Genomic DNA, 18,110 nt, shown 5'->3' on the forward strand with positions numbered 1-18,110 from the left:
ACATATTCTTCCATCTGTACCTTTTCCAAAAAAGACATGCATTGCTATTTGGAGAGCAGTTTGTGTAAACCATGACAGGCAGCATAAATATCCTCATCTGAGCTGTGGACTGCCAAAAATGTATAGTCTGGAAATAAATTACATGCTGGACAGTAACTAGAGTGGAGAAAGAATTCTGCAGGAGGACTTGTGATCATGCTAAAACATTACAATATGAGTGGGGAAATGAATGAAGTTTGTGTTTGTTGAGGAACATGCCTGCTGTGCGTCTCTGCATCACACACACACACACACACACAAACACAAAAGATGCTCTTTTTCTGAGCTATTGTTTTTTGACATTTCATCTTCAAAATGTTCTATTCTCCAGTGTTTTCTTCTTGTCTTGCTTTGATTCCACATAAATATACTTTTAAAGGCTCTGATTAGAGCGGGCAGTTATTTATATCAATTGTTTCAGTCTCAAGGGCAAGAGTTTGCCCAGCTGCTGGCTCTGGATCATGGCCATGGTAGTGTCTGGGAGGAACGTGCAATAGAGATGTTCAAGAAGATAAATATATTCACTGTTTGAAGAGAGGGATGCCTCCCTGTCAGCGTATCATGTTCGGTTGTGTGGTAGTAGTGTGTGGTATTGAAGATATCCAGCCGGTTTGCTTCTCAGGTGTAAGATGTCACAGTCTCTCGATATCACTAATGCGCAAAATGAATCTGACAGGTCAGGAGGAGCAGCAGAAGGTTGGTTGGGGAGGTGCTGTGCGTGTTTGTTTTTGTTCCACAGCCCCATGACCCCTGGTTTGATCTTGAGGGTCCATCTAAAAGGAGACGTAGGTTACCTTGCCCCTCACCCACACTCACACCATTCTCCATTAGCTTGATTATGTGTTATTACAGAGCGCTCTTTTTTCTTTTTTTTTCTCAGAGCTAATCTGTGTTGCTGGGAGACCCTCGCTGCCCTATTCAGCACAGGACCTTCCCCTTCAAACATCATCTCTCTCTGTCCTGGATCCCCTTTGCTTTGAAAAAGGATCCTGGGTCTTTAAAAAAGTGGACGGGGTCCTGAGCCATTCAAGGTGTATCCAATGCCTCGCGCTCAGCAAGGCTCTTAAATGCAAAACAGACGGTGAAGCAAATAAAGATCAAAGGCAGCAGCCTTGCCTGCCTGGCCTGCTGTCCTCACATGCCAAGCAGTGCTGTCACAGTGAATCACGGCCATGCAGCTTCCATGCTCATGCTGACACCCCCCCCCCCCCCCCCCCCCCCCACCCCCAAAACCACCACCTCAGAGCCACCAACCCCTTCGACACCGCTACAGCCCTCTGTGCTGCTGTCTGACATCAGTTCTTACTCATGGGGTAAAACCAGACAATGTATGGAGCTGCCTTTGTCAGACGAAGCAAGAGCGTACCCTGAGCGTACCCTGAGGAAACAGAGGAGCCAGACTTCACTCACCGCCAGACTTCACTCACCGTTATCCACATCAGGATCTGCTGATAGCGTGTTCGGAGCCAAGCAGTGGAGCATTTCAGTATCATAGTCTCAGGACACGGTGCAGGATTTCACCGTGGCTGCATTTGCTTTCTCTCTTACAATGAAATCAATGATCTTGTGTATGTGTTTGGTGACTGAAAACGGATGTTATTTTTCTATGTAATGATCCGTTAGATTTGAAATAATGTCTGCCTCTTTAAAAGTCCATTTGCATTTGAGTCAAACTGATTTCCACTCACTTCTATTAACACATGATGCTAGCAGAGCGTATAAAATCTGGTGGTGCATTAGTCATAAGTTTAGCTCAATGAAAAGCATGACTGAATATAATAACTCTTTTATGAGGGGGCAAAGCAGATCCCTTTTCCTCTGCTGTCCTCATTAATGTGACAGCTCTGAGTGTGTGAATTTATGAGCGGGTGCGTGTTATTTTAGCTTTTGTTTGAACTGACATAGACGACATGAGCCAGGGGCAGGTACCTCTCAAGGCCATGAGGGCCATCTAACAAGACTATTGAATGGTGATGCTATACATCCAAGTGAATTGGAGCCTTTAGTTATGTTCTTTGTCACTGTTCTGCCATAGATGGTGTGGCTACAGATCCCTGCAGCACCTCAGCCATGTCCTGGCAGCAGGGGTTAAGTAAGGCAGTCTGCCCTCTCAGATGCTCCACAGCTACTTGACCTGTTTGTTCAGCTGCACACTCAGGCACATGTTTGCCCCCACCACCTCCTCCTCCTCCCCTGACTTGCTGTGCCAAAGATGTGAGCCAAAGGTAAGCAGAATGCCAGCGGCCCTGCCCCTGTTTTTGCTGGTAGGACACTGGGGGTGAAGGTTGAGAGGGAGGGACAGTACGGCTAGATAAGCAGTCTCCTGCTCCAGGTCAGCTATTCCAGATTAGAAGACCAAAGAAAAACCTTTTAATTAGGTTTGCCGTGCAGTTTGAGCCCTGTGGTATTGCGGCCCAGACACTTCCTGCATTGTGCTACACCACCCATAAAGTAGCGGGAGTAGAGGGAGTGAGAGAAAGAAAGTGAGGGAGTGAGGCTAAAAACGGTTCTGCCACATCTGCACCACGCCACAAAACAAAGACATGCCTGATTGCCACCATGCACCCTGGTTATTCACTCACAAAGATCCTCACAGTGAGCTCCAGCATGGACAACAAACCACCTGGACTCGCTTTAATGTGAAATATTTGTAGAGAAAAGAGGTGGGGAACAGCTGAGCTTTCGCTTCATTTATTACAACATTAACTCATCCAAGTTTCCACTGCTTTATTCTCCTTTTTAACTCCTCTTGTTTTCATATTCCCACAGTTAGCGCTTGTGTGGAGATCTACTGAGAAATCCCAGAGCCAGCGCTGTCAAACTTGGTCTAAAACAGTGTAAGTACGTTGGACATAATTTCCTTCTCATAACAAAAATAGAGGCAAAATACCAACAATCATATCTTGGTGATGCTTAATGAGCCCTTTCGGATCCTTGACAATATACCACTAATATGGTGCTTTGCATCCTTTGAAACATACCAAAGTAGGGTCCTGGAAATAGTAACACAAAAGCGAGGCCTCATAGACGTCCCACAGCCAACGCAACAAGCTTTCCCGGTACTCTCTGTACTCGCTGGTCTACAGTATGTCTGCAGTCTCGTGCATTTAACACCGATTACATACAGCCTCTAAATCGTGTGTCTGTATTCCTACCTGCGCCCTGGCACAGGAATCACATTGCAGGCTGTGCTAGAGTTTCTAGGGGAGGGGAGAAGAGATGAGATATGAAAAGTGAGGAGGGGATATGAGTAATTGCGTGCTCTCGAGACACGTGGAGCCTGTCTGGAGAAGAGATACCGGGCTCGGAGAGGGGAGTTGGGGGCCTGGGGTGTCATCAATTTGAGCTCGGCCTTAATGTTTCAGAATAAAGACGAACACCTTGCTTTGATCTTCATGGCCTGTTCAGCAGACGGTCTACTACGATAACGATCTATACCCGTTACTGTAATCTTAGCCCTGAACCATGCTTTTACTGGAGAGATGGACAGAAGACAGCTTTTACATACTGTGGGTCTGATAATACTGAGGGAGACATATATCTGCAGTTTAAAAGAATATCAGTGATTTACAGTGAGCGTTTGAGGGTGGGTTGTTGATAAAAGGCTTTTTTTTTTGGGATAAATGGGTCGAAGGACGTGTGTGGAGGAATTTTGTATGACTAGTGAAGCAACTAGGCGGTTGCGAGTAGCGCCTCAGGGGTGTGGAACGTGCTGGGGCCTGCTTCATTATAAAGACAAGCCCTGCACCCAGGCAGCTGTGCCGCACACAAGACTGCAGGAATGAGGGCACCATGAATGGCTTTCTCTGTGTGACAATGACTGCAGCACTCAGCAGAGAGGGAATGGTCAGAGGTCCCTGCAATGGACAGGCAGCTTTGAGTGTGTGTGTGTGAGTGTGTGAGTGCGTGTGTACACTGAGAAATTACTCAGGAATGCAAGGATACATGCCAAAGACAAATAATTTGAGTCGCATTCAAGGGAATCTTACCCTCCTCGCCCTCTGAAGAAATATCACAATCCCATCAAAAGGCTTGGCCGGAGAGCCACACTGGATGGAACTAATGGAAGACTTGTGCGCTGGCTTAAGCCTGGTGGAGGAGTTTAACTGATGAGCTGTGTTTTTTGTTTTTTTTTAACTACTGATGAATTTCCTCTGACAGCAGGAGGGAAATCTAATAGTTCCTGATGAAACTTTGCATGAAATTGTATTTTGAAGATCATGCATGCAAAGATTTTTTTTTTAATTCTTTTTATAGCAACACATTCAATGGCATTTTTAAAATTTTATTTATAGATTTATATTTCAAAAATCTTTCCATACATTTGAATTCACACATTCTTTACGGTCTATTACGGTTTAATCCTAACTTGAGACAGGGATGGTGGAGTTTGAGCTGGGGAGGAATCTCAAGTTAGCATTCAGCCATACAGTCTGTGAATCCGAAACCACAGTCATAGACACCCAACTCAGACGCAGCTACAGCTTAATAAATACTTTACAAAAATAATGCAGGCTTTTTACAATGGAGATCTGCCTCAGAGACACAATGGACACGGTGGTAAATTACTGGTAGAAATTTTTAAAATGTGCATGCTGAATAAACATACTCACAAGCTTACATGAGAACCTGGATATTGCAATTGACAAAACGGGGGGGGGGGGGATAAGTTTTATATCCTGTCCTCTGTCCCCAAGCCCCCACCCCCACCCCCACCCCCACCCCGACACATTCCTGGAGGATCTCATTATTGTATTATCACAGGCCTCTCAGATTCACAAAACAAACCAAAACAATCTAGGGAGACGAACACGGACACAATCTAAATGGACATTCCTAAAATAACAATTTTCCCTTTTAACAATACAAAGTCAGTTCTCCCTTTAGTGACCAAATCTGCCAGAGTTATAATTACTGGCGCAATTTCAGAGGCATGTTTTATTAAAAAAAAAAAGAAAAATTAAAAACAAAGCAACATTTTGTGCCTGTTTTTGTTTAAGTCAAGAAATGTTCGTTGACCAAGTGAGGGTTCAGACTCTGTTGGATTTTCATTCCTCTTGGAGCAGTAAGTCTTGTTCCTCAGAGCCTAAAAGTTCATTTGTTATTTGACCTAAAACAGAATGAAAAATGGTTCAGCACCATTTTTGAGGTTTAGCTGAATATTTAAGCAGTGTGTGTTTTTTTTCTCTCCTTTCATTCTACAGAGGGCTAGAATTCCCTTGCTTCTTCAAACTGTTTGTAGTAGTCCTCGTCCTGGGGGTTGTCAGGACATTTCTGCCCGTTGTTTGGCGGCCTGGCCTGGTTGTAGCGGCTCCAGTCCCCTTTGCAGATGATCCAGGGCAGGATGTCCACCTTATAGTGCAGGTCGGCTGAGAACTCTGTGCTGATGAGGTTGGGTGTGCCGGCCCCTTTGCCGCGAGTGATGAGCTTCATGTTGTCGTCGTAGCAGCAGTGCTGTGCGGCCAGCGTGGTGGACTCCAGCGTCAGCATGGAGCGAATGCAGTAACGGGCCGTGGGCTTGTAGATCTCCAGCTTCTCTTTTGGCCCGCTGGCGTCTTTCCAACGGAAATCCCGGCGCGTGGGAGCGTCGTGTACGTCTGCCGTGCTGTACGCCACCTCAGTTGGGTAAGAGCAAGGGCAGCTGGGAAGGTCGTTTGCCACCTTGGTCATGTACTTCTTCAAGAAGTCGCTTTTGCAGTTCATCCATCGCTCGCAGCTGTCTGTGTCTGGAAGGAATGGAGACACTATTTAGTGCTACATCTCTTCCCTGACACACACCAGCACTAGAATATGAAACCAGAAGTGTATGAGGGTGTAATGTTTAACATGAAGGTGTGTTTTCACTGGGCTGATTAAGAACAGACAGATGAAGACAGAGTGGGCAGTGGCATACTGTGCTCTTCCTGCCCTGCTGCACATTTTCATCTCTGCACAGTAATGGGCCGCAGCCCGAGCATGAGGAATGCTAAGTGTGTGCAGGAACTCTGCTGCCAGATGGATGAACTGCCTTTGATAATGTAAGAACATCTGAATGAGGGATAGTCTGCAGTAAGACAAGAGCAGGCAGAATCTTACCAACACCAAAGAGCTCTGTGGCATTGAACTCATCTGTTCCAGCTAACAGGCTGACTTCAGTCGCTGCAGTCTTGAAGGCATCCTCGATACCTTTAGAGAGATGGATTAACAGTGTAAGGTGGATCAAAAGATTTCTATTTTTTGTTCTGTGATCCAAGGTCAAGACTTTACCTGGACAGTTGGGCATATCACAGGTCCTGGATTCCGTGGCTGTGCAGGCGTAACCGCAAGACCTGGTCCTCTTCTGGTTGCCATTTCCACAGGTCACACTGCACGCTGACCAGTTACTCCAGTCCCCCTCTCCATCCATATAGTCTGGATCAGAGAGAAAGAGTGAGAGAGATCCTCAGCTCTGATGCAGGCCAGATGCTGAACCTACTCAGGCCTGTTAGCATGCCTCACTAATAATAAGTGGGGGGAGGACATGAAAGGGGAAGTAGGGGAGCTCCAAGTTGTCTTTGACTCTGCCCCACAAAAGCATATACCTCGCAAGCCTGCGTACACACACACACACACACACACACACACATGCATACACTATGTTGTTAATGTTAACATGTTCACTCTGTTCACTGTGTTCAGAAAGTGAAGTAACGTGGCGGCATTTTGCAAATTCCAACAAAGCCCCACGGGATCCAGCAGGCAATTTACAAATATACATTTTCTGTGCCGCCTGAGTATCAGTGGCTCAGTGGCACAGGACACCATTCGGCTGCTCTATCTGTGATTCATTGGTTTGAAAATGGGAAGTGAAATGGCGAGAAATCCTCTTTAACTCCAATTATCTTTGAGCAGATCGCTGTAATGGGTATACATGGAAACAGTTACACCAGGCTCTACGACCACCTCAGCCCACCACCGCCATCAATACTACACACACACACACACACACACACACACACACACACCACACACACACACACACACACACACACACACATCTTGAAAGCAGTACTCCATCAATGAGGAGAATTAATGTGGGCATGTTGGGATGGAAGTAATTCCCCCAGCTGCCATCTGCCCTTCATTATGAGCATTTTATATGAATAAAGGCCAGATAGCTGTCTAACACTGCTCCTGTCCCCCTTCCATAGCTTATTACAGAGAGCTGGTGGCCACTCAGACAAAACTCAGAATTTAGAAAACTTGATAATAACCTGCCCTCAGCCCACAAGTGAATAAATTATGAAGGGATTGTGATGGATGACCCTCACCGCTTGTCCACAATTATGATTATTAGGTCTAAAACCAGGACAGTAATGATGATAAAATATTTCCTTGTCTATTAGTGTGGTATGAGTGAGAGCTGACCGCAGCGATAAGCCCCGAACATTAAACACGGGCTATGGTTTGACAAAAAAAAAGATTATAAAATCGCCTTCCTAACCACTGCAGTGCAAGTGCAAGTGGATGAAATGACATTTTCCACAGCACACGCATTCCTGTTCGACCATGTTGGTTTGGGCATGCTACAACATGGGCCCGACGCACACTGTATGACAGTGAGTGTAAATTCTTCCACGGCAGATTTATCTGCGGGGATACTTTTGGAGAGTGTTGTGAGAATGGTGTGGCAGCCGAACAGTGCTCCTGGCCCCATTCCTGCTGCTGAACTTTGATGTCGCCAGGCGTTTAAACTGTGTCACGTAGCTAGCTCCACACCGCAGAGGAATCCATCTCATAAAAGAGTGTTAAAGGCTTCAATCAGGGGCTCCCAAAGGCTCGCCTGGGATGACTGCACTTATTATGGTGACAGCTTAAATCAGCAAATCTGCAAATTACAGATTCCACATCAGACTATGAGCATCTGTGGAAACGATGGACTAGTGCTCAAATAAGAGCCTATGGATCCTGCTAAATATTCTACAGTATGCATCGTGAACTCGTTCCCTTGCAAACACCACCCTCCTGTCATTCTCACCATATTCAGTTTGAGCTTTGCTCCCTCCCCCAGTGCCTCCTCTTCTGTCCCAGTCTGGCGGTGGCCTGAGGAAGTTGCTGTCTTCACTGTTGGTCCCGTATGAGCGATCGTGATCCTCCGTTTGATGAGTGGTGGAGGAGGAGGAGGAGGAGGAGGATGAAGAAGAAGTATGAGGCCACCAGTTTCTCCAGTTAGGAGAAGCCCAGTTGGGTTTGCTTTCCTTGCGGAGGCCTTTCTCCGGCTCATGGCCCTCCAGTCCATCCACCACTTCTATGGTCACCTGTATGAAAGAACACAAGTCAATTTAAAGTCGATATTCAATACAGACTCATCAAAGGAGATGCTTCAATAACATTTTAGGACAGAGTCGATCAATCGGGTGCTGTGAGGTGACACTTTCTGATACCCCTTCACACAATATTACCCCCTCCCCCTTTCTGTCCTAACACATGTGCCTCCCAGATGAGGGGAGACCACCACCCCTGCCCCACAGCCACCCTCCCACCTCTCGGGCCCTCTCCACCTAAACACAAAGTTCAAAGGGCTACTCAGCCTCCTCCAGACCATGAAAGCCAGATGAATCCCAGGATCAAAGACACCCCCCCCCCTTCCTCCCCTTCTCCCACAGCCTCACGCCCTTGCTCAATTGGTTGCTCTGCTCTCTTCCCACATCTTGAGATGTTAATACACTTTGTTCGTGCTCGGATTTAGCAGTGATGCTCTCAGAAATGGAAAGACCCCCTCGCTGGATTAGACAGGAGAATGATTTAAACATGGCAGCGGTTACTCGGCCATCTGCACCACTGAGGGACTTATGGGCAAGGGTTTGCCACACATTTACATAAGCTGCCGTCTGTCTTCCTGCATATGGGTTAGTAGTGAGGCACTGCTGGTTAGTGTCTGCCTTTTAGCTGTCATTATGATGGACGTGAGACCTCAGTATCTATCTAAAGCTTCACTATGAGCCAGGAAGTGTGAAAGGCGACAAGGGGGAGAAAAAGGGGGTAGTGATGTGCACCAAACTATTCTCCTTCTTCCTGTTTGCTCTTCCTGTCCTATGTGCTTGAGTAGCCATGTCTTACAAGTGAGTGAAAGCATCAAAGCGCACTGGCAGGTGCACAGACACACATCATCACCTGTATGTTGGGATTCTGTCCATTGATATCGGCTTTGGAGAGGTCGGGGAAATTGTGCAGATCTAGCAGGAAAGTACCAGGTCCGTCCCTGTGTACGTTGCTGCCTTTCGCCCAGGGCAGAGCCAGCCGGTGTTCTGGACCAGACCTCCGGTCTTCAGGAGCCAGCTGGACAGAGGAGCTGCTTTTTGCATTTATGTTGTTCTGCTGTGGAGAGACAGGAACATAATATTAATCTATTATTGGTGTGTACATTCATGATAGAAGATTAGAACGGATATAAAATGAAAACCAAATAAAAATATTCTGTGTTAATATAAAGACTAATGGCCCTGTATGTCACTTCTACAGAGTTGGCACATCCAGCAACATCAACAGATTGATCTTGCATGTTGACAGAGGTTGTTGTGGCTGTGACCCCTGTCATGAATCCTGCAGACACTGGACTCTCGACTACTCGGAGCCCAGAAAGAAGGAGCCGATGACACATTGAGGCAAACTGAGGCGTCTGTCTGCTTCCACCAAAATATAACACGACTACAGCCTGCATCCACAGCCAGTCTCACAGTAAGGCTGTATATGTTTCCATTTTTAACAGCCTGGCAGTATGCTGCTGATTTACCATAGCAATATGATGTGGGCATTTATAGTATGTTCTGTTACTGGCTGGGAGAAAAGAGCTACAGTATGTGAGACTGATGGTTTTCCTGCACTGAGGTTATATAGAGAAACCTAAGCAAACAGTGCAAAATAATTACATCTGTCCTCTTGTAGACAGAAAAAAACATTTGGTCTTCTGTCAGGGGGGGTTGTAAATTTGTCCCAAAAGGACAATTGGGGCATATGTCCCCTGTCAGGTACGCACAGAAGGAACAATTACTCCTCAACTGGACAGATAGCCAAAAGTAGTCAGCAATCATCCATTCTGGGTTGGCAGAAAATAAGATCAAAGAAAGCCATCAATCCTGTTCCTTGTTTTCTTTTTTCATGTCCCCTTTCTTCCTCCCTAGTGTTTTTGTGGTTGGGCTGAGGCCTGAGAATATGGCAGCAGTGCTATACAGTTGCGGTGGCCAGTCACAGACAAAGTGTCAGCTCAGCCACATTGTGGTGGGAATAAAAGCCCCCAGTGGAGCTGTTTGTGTCCAGCCAAGGTGCACTCTGGGACAATATAGGCGCTGTAAATGGAGCTGCACAGCACGGGAGGAAGGATTATAAATGTACATGTAACTTGAATTCAACCACAGAGGGGACAGCGGCTGGCTGCAAAGAAAGACTTCCCTGTCCAGTTAGGGCTACTCCTTACTACTGCAGAGACCAAATGGAGTTAGAGTGATAATATGACGCATTTCAAAGAATGTAAAAACTTTCACATCAAATTTTTCAATGTGAGCAACTGCCATAATTACAATGATTATACAATTGCCCATAATTTTGAGGAAGAAGAGGAGACTGGTCTGCAAAAGGGAGAGGTTACTGTAGATATGATGAGTTTTTATGAGAATCCATGTTAAAAAATCATAAAATTTGAGGGAGAAAAAAAACAGATTCCAATTAAAACCACAAACTGAACAATTATGGCTGCGAGCTCAGTACACAGAGAGATCATTTCAGCAGCATAGATTGTGCATCAGCTATCGACCCTTTATGTGAACATCACAGGACCCTCTTTGGTTCTATCGCAAGTACTTGGGCTTTGAGATGACCATGTGATAACCCTGCCTTTCAAGTTCCCAGCCTTCAGAAGTCACTCAGTGGCTGTAACTGAGCTCCACTGAGGAAGCAGCCCCAACACAACCCTTACAGGTTCAGTCGCAATGTAAAAACATAGGGTACATATATTTGTAATTAAAGTATGGTGTGGTTGATCTCACCTGGGTGGATTATATTTAACCTCAGACCACACAAGTTGATCTTCAGTCCAGACATTACTGTTTGATGATATTGATACCACAGATAGTCATTTAAATCCACTGCCGGAAAACATGTAACTAACAATTTCTCTTGTTTTGCCGTCGAAAGGCAGTGACGTTTTTTCATCTACAACACCTGTCATTCAAGGAAATTCCTCCAGAGATGCTCAGGCTACTGATTAAAAAATAAATACAAACAATAACTGAGTTATTGAGTAATGACTTTACAACTTTCTCCATGAGTTGGTCTAATAAGAGAAAGCAGATGCCAACACAAATGTTTCAGAACATGCGATCTGTTGGGTCATGAAACCCAGTCACAGTGTTTGCAAGCAGATTAATCCTCCGTTATCCAGTCTAATCCTATCTGAATCTTCTGTTGTGTCATATTATGCTGTATTACACATGGCAGGCAGATAATCTAATCCTGACATAAATTTGGTTTATTTAAAATCAAATTCAAAGTATTCTGATTAATCCCAGAGCAGCACTTGTGATGGTGTTTCATTCAGCATGGGGAGCTGAAGCCCGGATGTAAATGCAGGGAATTTGTCAGTTTATGGGCAAATGCAGGAATCTAGGGATTTGATTTATGTTAAGGGTATAGATTATCCAGCAGATAGAGGGATAGGAATGTAGTTTATAAACAAAAATATACACTGAATATTCCAGTAGTGCTGCAAGTTTGAACAAAACCAGTGGTAACAATAAAATATTAAACTGCTTAGGAACTAAAAACACAAATTAAGCACTGTCCACTGTCACCACCTAAAACGTACCTGCAGTGAGTTTCATGTTAAACTCTGATATCGAGGGATTGTGTTATGCTGACAACAGGTTTTATCAACGTGGACAATTTGCTTTGGGCTGTCAGCTGTAAAAAGCTACACAGGTTACAAACTGATCCATGATCAGCTCAGGTAATGTCTAATGACATTTATGATGTCTTAAAAAAAAACTGAAAAAGGTGATGCAATCACCAGTTATCACTTAGTAACGGGCCATATTGCTAGCTGCCAAGTGTAGCTACATTCAGGTGAGTTGGAAACTTTCATTTACTTTCCTCACCTAGAACTACCCACCTGATTCTGAATTTAAACTCTAATTAGTAACTAATCTATAAACCAGCATCATCCACAGTGTACCTCAGAGAACAATAATTTTACTTGTCTCTACATCAATTTGTTATGTCAAATCAACAAATTTAATTTTCAGCCACCAAACAGCCGAAGCTTAGACAATAGATGACACAAGAATGTCTACAGAGAACTGACATTCAGTTTATTGTCTCGCTTTCTCTGGTGCCAACAAGACGCTGATGCTGATTTTCTCCCTGTAGGAAACACATCAAAATCTTGCCAATCCACGGAAAAATATCAGCCTTAAATAACACGCTGTTGATTAAAGCCTTGAGATAGTGCTGCTCAAAACCACCAACTGGACAGAAAGAGGGAAATCTAAGCTGCTTTTTCCCCATGAGCACTGAGATTTCACTAAATCTATATTTTCCATCTGGGAGCTTAGCAGTGTGAAGGACAAACCACGAAATTTTATACGTCCACAGTTTCAATCTCAATCAGTATTTCAGCAGAGTGATTGAAGACAGTCAGTTGAGTTGAGGATAATGGAAAGAATGCACAGGGAACATAGGAATTACTCATCAGGAAGGAATGGCAGTTGTGTATCAGTTGTGTAAAGTCTGTCCGTTCCTAATGTCGACATAAACACCGCGCTCTGTCTTTTCCAAATGACTCTGAGTGGAGCTTTTTAACACAACGTAATGAGAAAAACATGAAGTTTTCTCTAATACTGCTGAGACTGTAACGGTGCAATAGGAGCAACTCATTTAAATGTTAAAGGAAAAATCAGCAGTGTTCCTCTTTGATGGCCGGCTGCTTTACAGTCACTCATCTGAGATCTTCCTCAACGAGGAGAATGCTTTAATTTGGAGATCAAAAGTGACACACCATTCCTCAGTTCATCTGGGGCCTCCCAGGATGTCACCCCCTACTCTCAAAAGCCATGAATGAACACTTGCATACACAAGCCACCCCCTTCTCCCTCCTCACAGTATCTCCTCTTCTTTTCCCGCTTCCCCCTTTTTCACTTTGTGAGGGCTGCTTAAAGGGGCATGACTCCATTTTCAATTGGGAGCAACTCAGGGGTCCTTCCCCCAGGGACGCTGGCAGGAAATGAAGGCAGTGCACATTGTGCCAGATGCTTTTCAGCACTACACTTACGTAGGTGGAAGAGAAAACTATCCTTCCCCTGTCACCCTTCTCATACAAGGGCGTACGTATGTGTTTATTTACATGATCCAGCTGAGAAAAGCAGGTATGAGCTCAAAATGGAACTGTTTAGACAAGACAAAAAAAAAAAAAAAAGAAAAAGTTAAAAACCATAATTAATTATTCAGCACATTATTAATCACAACTTTTTTTTTTGAATAGTTGTATGTTCTTGTCCAGTGGATGAATCTCCCTTCCTGGGTCTGTGATGATAATGAGTTTTCTCTCTCCGCTACAGGTGCATGGAGCCGCATCCTGTCATTTGTGTTTCTGTGAATGCCATTTTAAATATGACACCTTGGGATGACAATACACCCCCTGGGCCGTGACAAGCCCGGCTGAAAGATGACATCACTGTCTTCAGTGGCGGACCAGTGAAGCATATCTGCACATAGTCAGAGCATTCACCAGCAGAAAAAACCATTCAGCGCTTGCCTCAACATGGGGCATGGGTGGCAATGTTGGGCTCTTTCATCGCAGGCCAGAATCTCTATGTAAATGTGAATTTATGACAAAAGCGGCGTGGAGGCTGGAATGGGTGGCATGCGTTCAGCATTTTTCACTGTGATTCCTCAGGAGAAACTACCTCCTGGTCCTCACCCTGCTTGTCTGATCCAGCATTTGGCTGTGTGACAAATATTCGATAAATACCTGGAATACTTCCTCAGCTTTGCATGCCCTAATATCCGACCGAACACAGGCTTGCTGTTGCATATGCGCAGGTCAGTCTACAGTGATGGTAGTCGGAATGGAGATAAGCGAAATTACCCTCACCATCCTCTGTTAATGTAAAAATTCTTTCCATTCACCCCCCCCCCCCCCCCCCCCCAAGCCCCAATAAAAACATTTATGAAGGGAGTTGACATAAATACCCATTTATCACTGGGACATGAAGACAGCATTTCAGTAGCATGCTAAATATACATCAAAAAGCAGCTGAAGGATGCTCAGCACTCTCTAAAAAAGCCTGTTGATCCCAGACCCGTCTTAACCCTCGGGTCAGAATTTGGGGCTCTGCTGGAGTCTGTGTGCTTTATATTGATGTTAAAATGGGCAGTTAAACGATTAAACCTGTCTTAAGTGGTGTCATGTTGACAAATGTCTCCCTTGTGAAATTCTGTTGCAGCACTTTTCTAAACTGGGCCACAACCAACACAAAGGTGTCATTAAAAACTACATTTTGTCCAGACTACACGAATGTCAAAAGATTTCCAAGTCATTATATTTACTTATATTCTTCAATTTATCATTTCTCCTTCTCACTGAACACTGATAGGCCAATCTGATCTTTTCATGTGGCCTTGTCCACACATGTGAGCACATGTGAGTGCAGGTTCAAATAAAACAAGTTGGGTTTTAAAGGCTTGATCTGAAATCAGTAATGTGCCAGAACCTTCTCCAAGCACAGCTCTGGGGAATGTGTGTTGGTGATAGTGGTGGGGGTGAGGCGGGGTGGGGTGGGCACCGACAGAGTTTCAGCTCTGACCCTCAGCCCCATCAACTGAAAACTTGGATGACAGTGATGAGCCCATGATGACAGAGAAGTGCCTGCAGCTAGCATTTAACCCTCAACAATAGGGAGGTGTGTCTGGTGTAGGGGGCTGATCTCTGACCCTGCCTCATCTTCTGTCCCTATGCTGGCTCCCTGCCACTCCCTGGGGGGTGGGGTGAGGTGAGGGGGGGGGGCACCCTGGGGAGACCACATCCGTGTGTATGTCAACAATCTCTTAAGACTCACAGGAATGGGCGATTTATATTACCTGGGCCATAGGCTCATATGAGCATTTTATCAAACCCATCTGTGACCAAATGAGACCCCTCACGTAGGCTTCACATTTTTGCATCAAATTTCCCCCAAGAAATCCCCCTCATGGAAAGCACCTCACCACTAATAGGTTTCCTAACTCACCTCTGTAAATGCTGAGTCCAGACTCAGAGTTACATTCCCCTGGGGCAGCGGACTGCTCCGCAGCACTGTGATGTGCAAGGTAAGGAGTAGAAGTCCCAGGAGCAGCAGCAGTTCCGCCACCAGTCGCACCATCCTTTTGACGCGGCCGCTCTTGGGAGCCTGCGGTGTGGCCGGAGGTCCGACTCCGCCTCCTCCCGGTGCAGAGACTCCAATCTCCGGATCCGCCGGGGACGAGGAGCCGCAACACCACTTCGGAGCCACTTCGGGAATCAGAATTGCAAAAATGAAGGGAAAAGGATTGGAGGAGGGAAGTCGAATAATTTGAAAGAAGTGCTGTTGCCTAGTTGAATTTGGACCCAGTGGATTTTCTTTTTAAACGGTGGGTTTGTCCTAAATTAAGATGTATCCCCTTTAACAGATTGATCATATAGTTTGAATCTAAGCCAAATATGAGATGAGTTCATGTGCTGATCCAGTGCAGTGAAAAGTGCAGGGCTTATCCAGCGCGCAGCATTAACACTTTCCGCTCTTGTTGCGCCCTCGCCAAATCTCCAAGCTCAGGAAACTTGCAGCCCAGTTGCCCCGTGGTGTCCCCGCCACATTCTCAGCCTCACACTTCACTTTTCCTCACTTCCACTTCAGCCGCTTTACGCATTTCTGGTTTTGTCCACATTATGCACCATCCAACGCGCTGTTCGACGAGATTACCTTAGGCGAAAAAAAAGTACAGGTAGTTAAAAACGTATCTTCCCAGTTAAGACTTCACGGGGGAGTTCTGCCTTAAAAACAGTATCCATCCATTCTGCTGTGGACTGTGAGCCCACCAAGAGCAAGACGCGGGGCTGGCGTGCGTCTGTGAGAAGTCCTCCTGGAGGAAATAAAAGTCAAACCATATCAATCTGCGGATTACTAACACACACACGCTGTTGTTGTTGTGCGCTCTTGAGGTGGTTTTATACTATACGCCCCTGTGCAGGCGCCCTCCCCCTGGTTAACTCTTTCGTCCCTCTCAACCGGTCCTCCCCAAACTGGAGTCCAACCGGGTCTAACACCAGACATGCTTGAGGAAGTTCGAGTGAGGAACACCCCGAAACTATTATGCTTCAATTCCCATTGCAGATGAGACTCTGAAGTCATTTCAAGTCACAGGATCAAAATGATATGATCTTTAGAAATTACAAAACATAATTTCTTCATTTTAATAGACATTAATCCACTGATGAATGCTGATTATGTCATCCTGCATTAATATTGAAAAATGCCACTATATTGGCACAATAAGGACACGACCTCAAGTAACCTTGGTGGTCCCCGGAGGCGCACTGGGCACACAGCGCAGAGGAAGACACCCGGAGGCTCTTTACAGGAGGTCTGCGTTTCCTCCTGACATGTGTACAGCAGCACTCTTGTCTCAGACTGTGACTAAAACACTACTACGGAAGGTGCTGTGACACTTCACTTAAGCAAGACAAATGGTGCGTAATGTGATTAGCCCTCCTGAGACTTTTTATTGTCCGCTTCAAAGGACAGGTCGCTGTGTCAAATTATGCACCAAGCGGGGATGCTGCAGCTTCAGCATGGGTGAGTTCACTGGAGCCCCGAGGCTTGAAAAAAGACCGACCGTGCCTCTGATGTCATTTATCACCTTTGAAGTCAACACATTCAGTTTGGGCACAAGTGGAACAATAATGTTACTGACTGCTGACAAGATCTTATTACTTTGAGTCATAGGTTGTTTGTCAGCGCACAGAATTGTTTCTTTAAAAAGATACGTTGAGGACACATTCAAATCCACAGAATAAACATACTGATCATTTGGTTGTGTTGTGCGCATATGCATGATCCTTGATGCCAAACGGCGCGTAACGCACAGCTCTGGCAGGATCATGCCAGTGAAGCAGCAGCAGAACCAGAGCGTCACCCAGATTAGACTATTTACATTACAAACCAAATAAACTTTGAAACGAATAAGTGAGGTGTATACGTTTTGCATCTGATATTATTTTCTCCTTGTTGCGTAGTTTCTATATCAACCAACCAACCAACCAGTGTGTTGAATATATCTAATACAAGCCAGATAAAACCCTCAAACGATCATCATTTATTTAATTTTACAGCATCGGGCTAATATAAGTTTCAAGCACTATTCTGACCACTCAGATGAACTCAGATCCTGGATTTACTTCGGGTGAGATAAAACTCCCATGTGCCCCTCTGATGCCCATTTGTGCCAGGAAGCACGTTGAGTAAACTTGGTCTGAGTGGCAGCTCAGTTTTACCCCACAGACAGTCAGTGACAGTGGCAGCAGATAGTGTTGAGCAGGATGGAGCAATTCAACACATTTGATTAACATCATATTTCATTCAGTTATTAATACTTCTATTGAATAAAACGCCATCTCACAAATATCTATTAATGCCTGCTCACATGTCTGAATTACTTTAAAAAATATCCAAATAAATGCTCCCAGTCATCTGCTGCACTAATGAAACATACATTCATTATGCTCCATGTTAACAAGTGGTTCCCAGTATAGAGCTTTATTGCAATCTTCAGTTACAGTCTTGCTCCAGTCACAGCATAGCTGTCCAAACCATGTAAATCTGTCTTTTGTCTGCCTCACTTCAAAAATCCCTTTCCAGAATAGAAAAATCTCGGCCTAAATGGAAAACAGCGAGCACTGAGAATGGCTTGCCTGCTTTGGACACAGTGGTGGACATCAAAGGCGTAGTGGAGGATCCCCCTTCAGAATTGCAGTTACATGCCATTCCAATAAGCGCAGTGTATTTGGATCTGCAGTTCAAAAGAGGCTGGTGCATGCAGGCAGGTCTCTG

General features: G+C 45.1%; 1 protein-coding gene across 1 annotated transcript; it reads right to left on the minus strand.

The window, feature by feature from the left end:
• Positions 1-4,312: 4,312 nt before the first annotated feature.
• Positions 4,313-16,293, minus strand: ism1 (isthmin 1). The gene is made up of 6 exons (XM_056394576.1): positions 15,276-16,293; positions 9,172-9,375; positions 8,036-8,315; positions 6,286-6,429; positions 6,115-6,204; positions 4,313-5,765 (listed from the first exon to the last, which is right to left on the minus strand). Exons 1-6 carry the CDS (start codon positions 15,405-15,407, stop codon positions 5,248-5,250), a joined length of 1,368 nt encoding a protein of 455 aa, XP_056250551.1. The 5' UTR covers positions 15,408-16,293; the 3' UTR covers positions 4,313-5,247.
• Between the last annotated feature and the right edge of the window lie 1,817 nt (positions 16,294-18,110).

The sequence above is a fragment of the Seriola aureovittata genome, chromosome 14, assembly GCF_021018895.1.
Source record: "Seriola aureovittata isolate HTS-2021-v1 ecotype China chromosome 14, ASM2101889v1, whole genome shotgun sequence".
NCBI lineage: Eukaryota > Metazoa > Chordata > Actinopteri > Carangiformes > Carangidae > Seriola > Seriola aureovittata.

Excerpts from the sequence above, each read along its gene's own strand:
- ism1 (XM_056394576.1), bottom strand. The coding sequence starts at position 15,407 with ATGGTGCGACTGGTGGCGGAACTGCTGCTGCTCCTGGGACTTCTACTC. Across the intron at positions 9,376-15,275 it reads TGGACTCAGCATTTACAGAG|CAGAACAACATAAATGCAAA; the intron begins GTGAGTTAGGAA and ends GTCTCTCCACAG. Across the intron at positions 8,316-9,171 it reads GACAGAATCCCAACATACAG|GTGACCATAGAAGTGGTGGA; the intron begins GTGATGATGTGT and ends TCTTTCATACAG.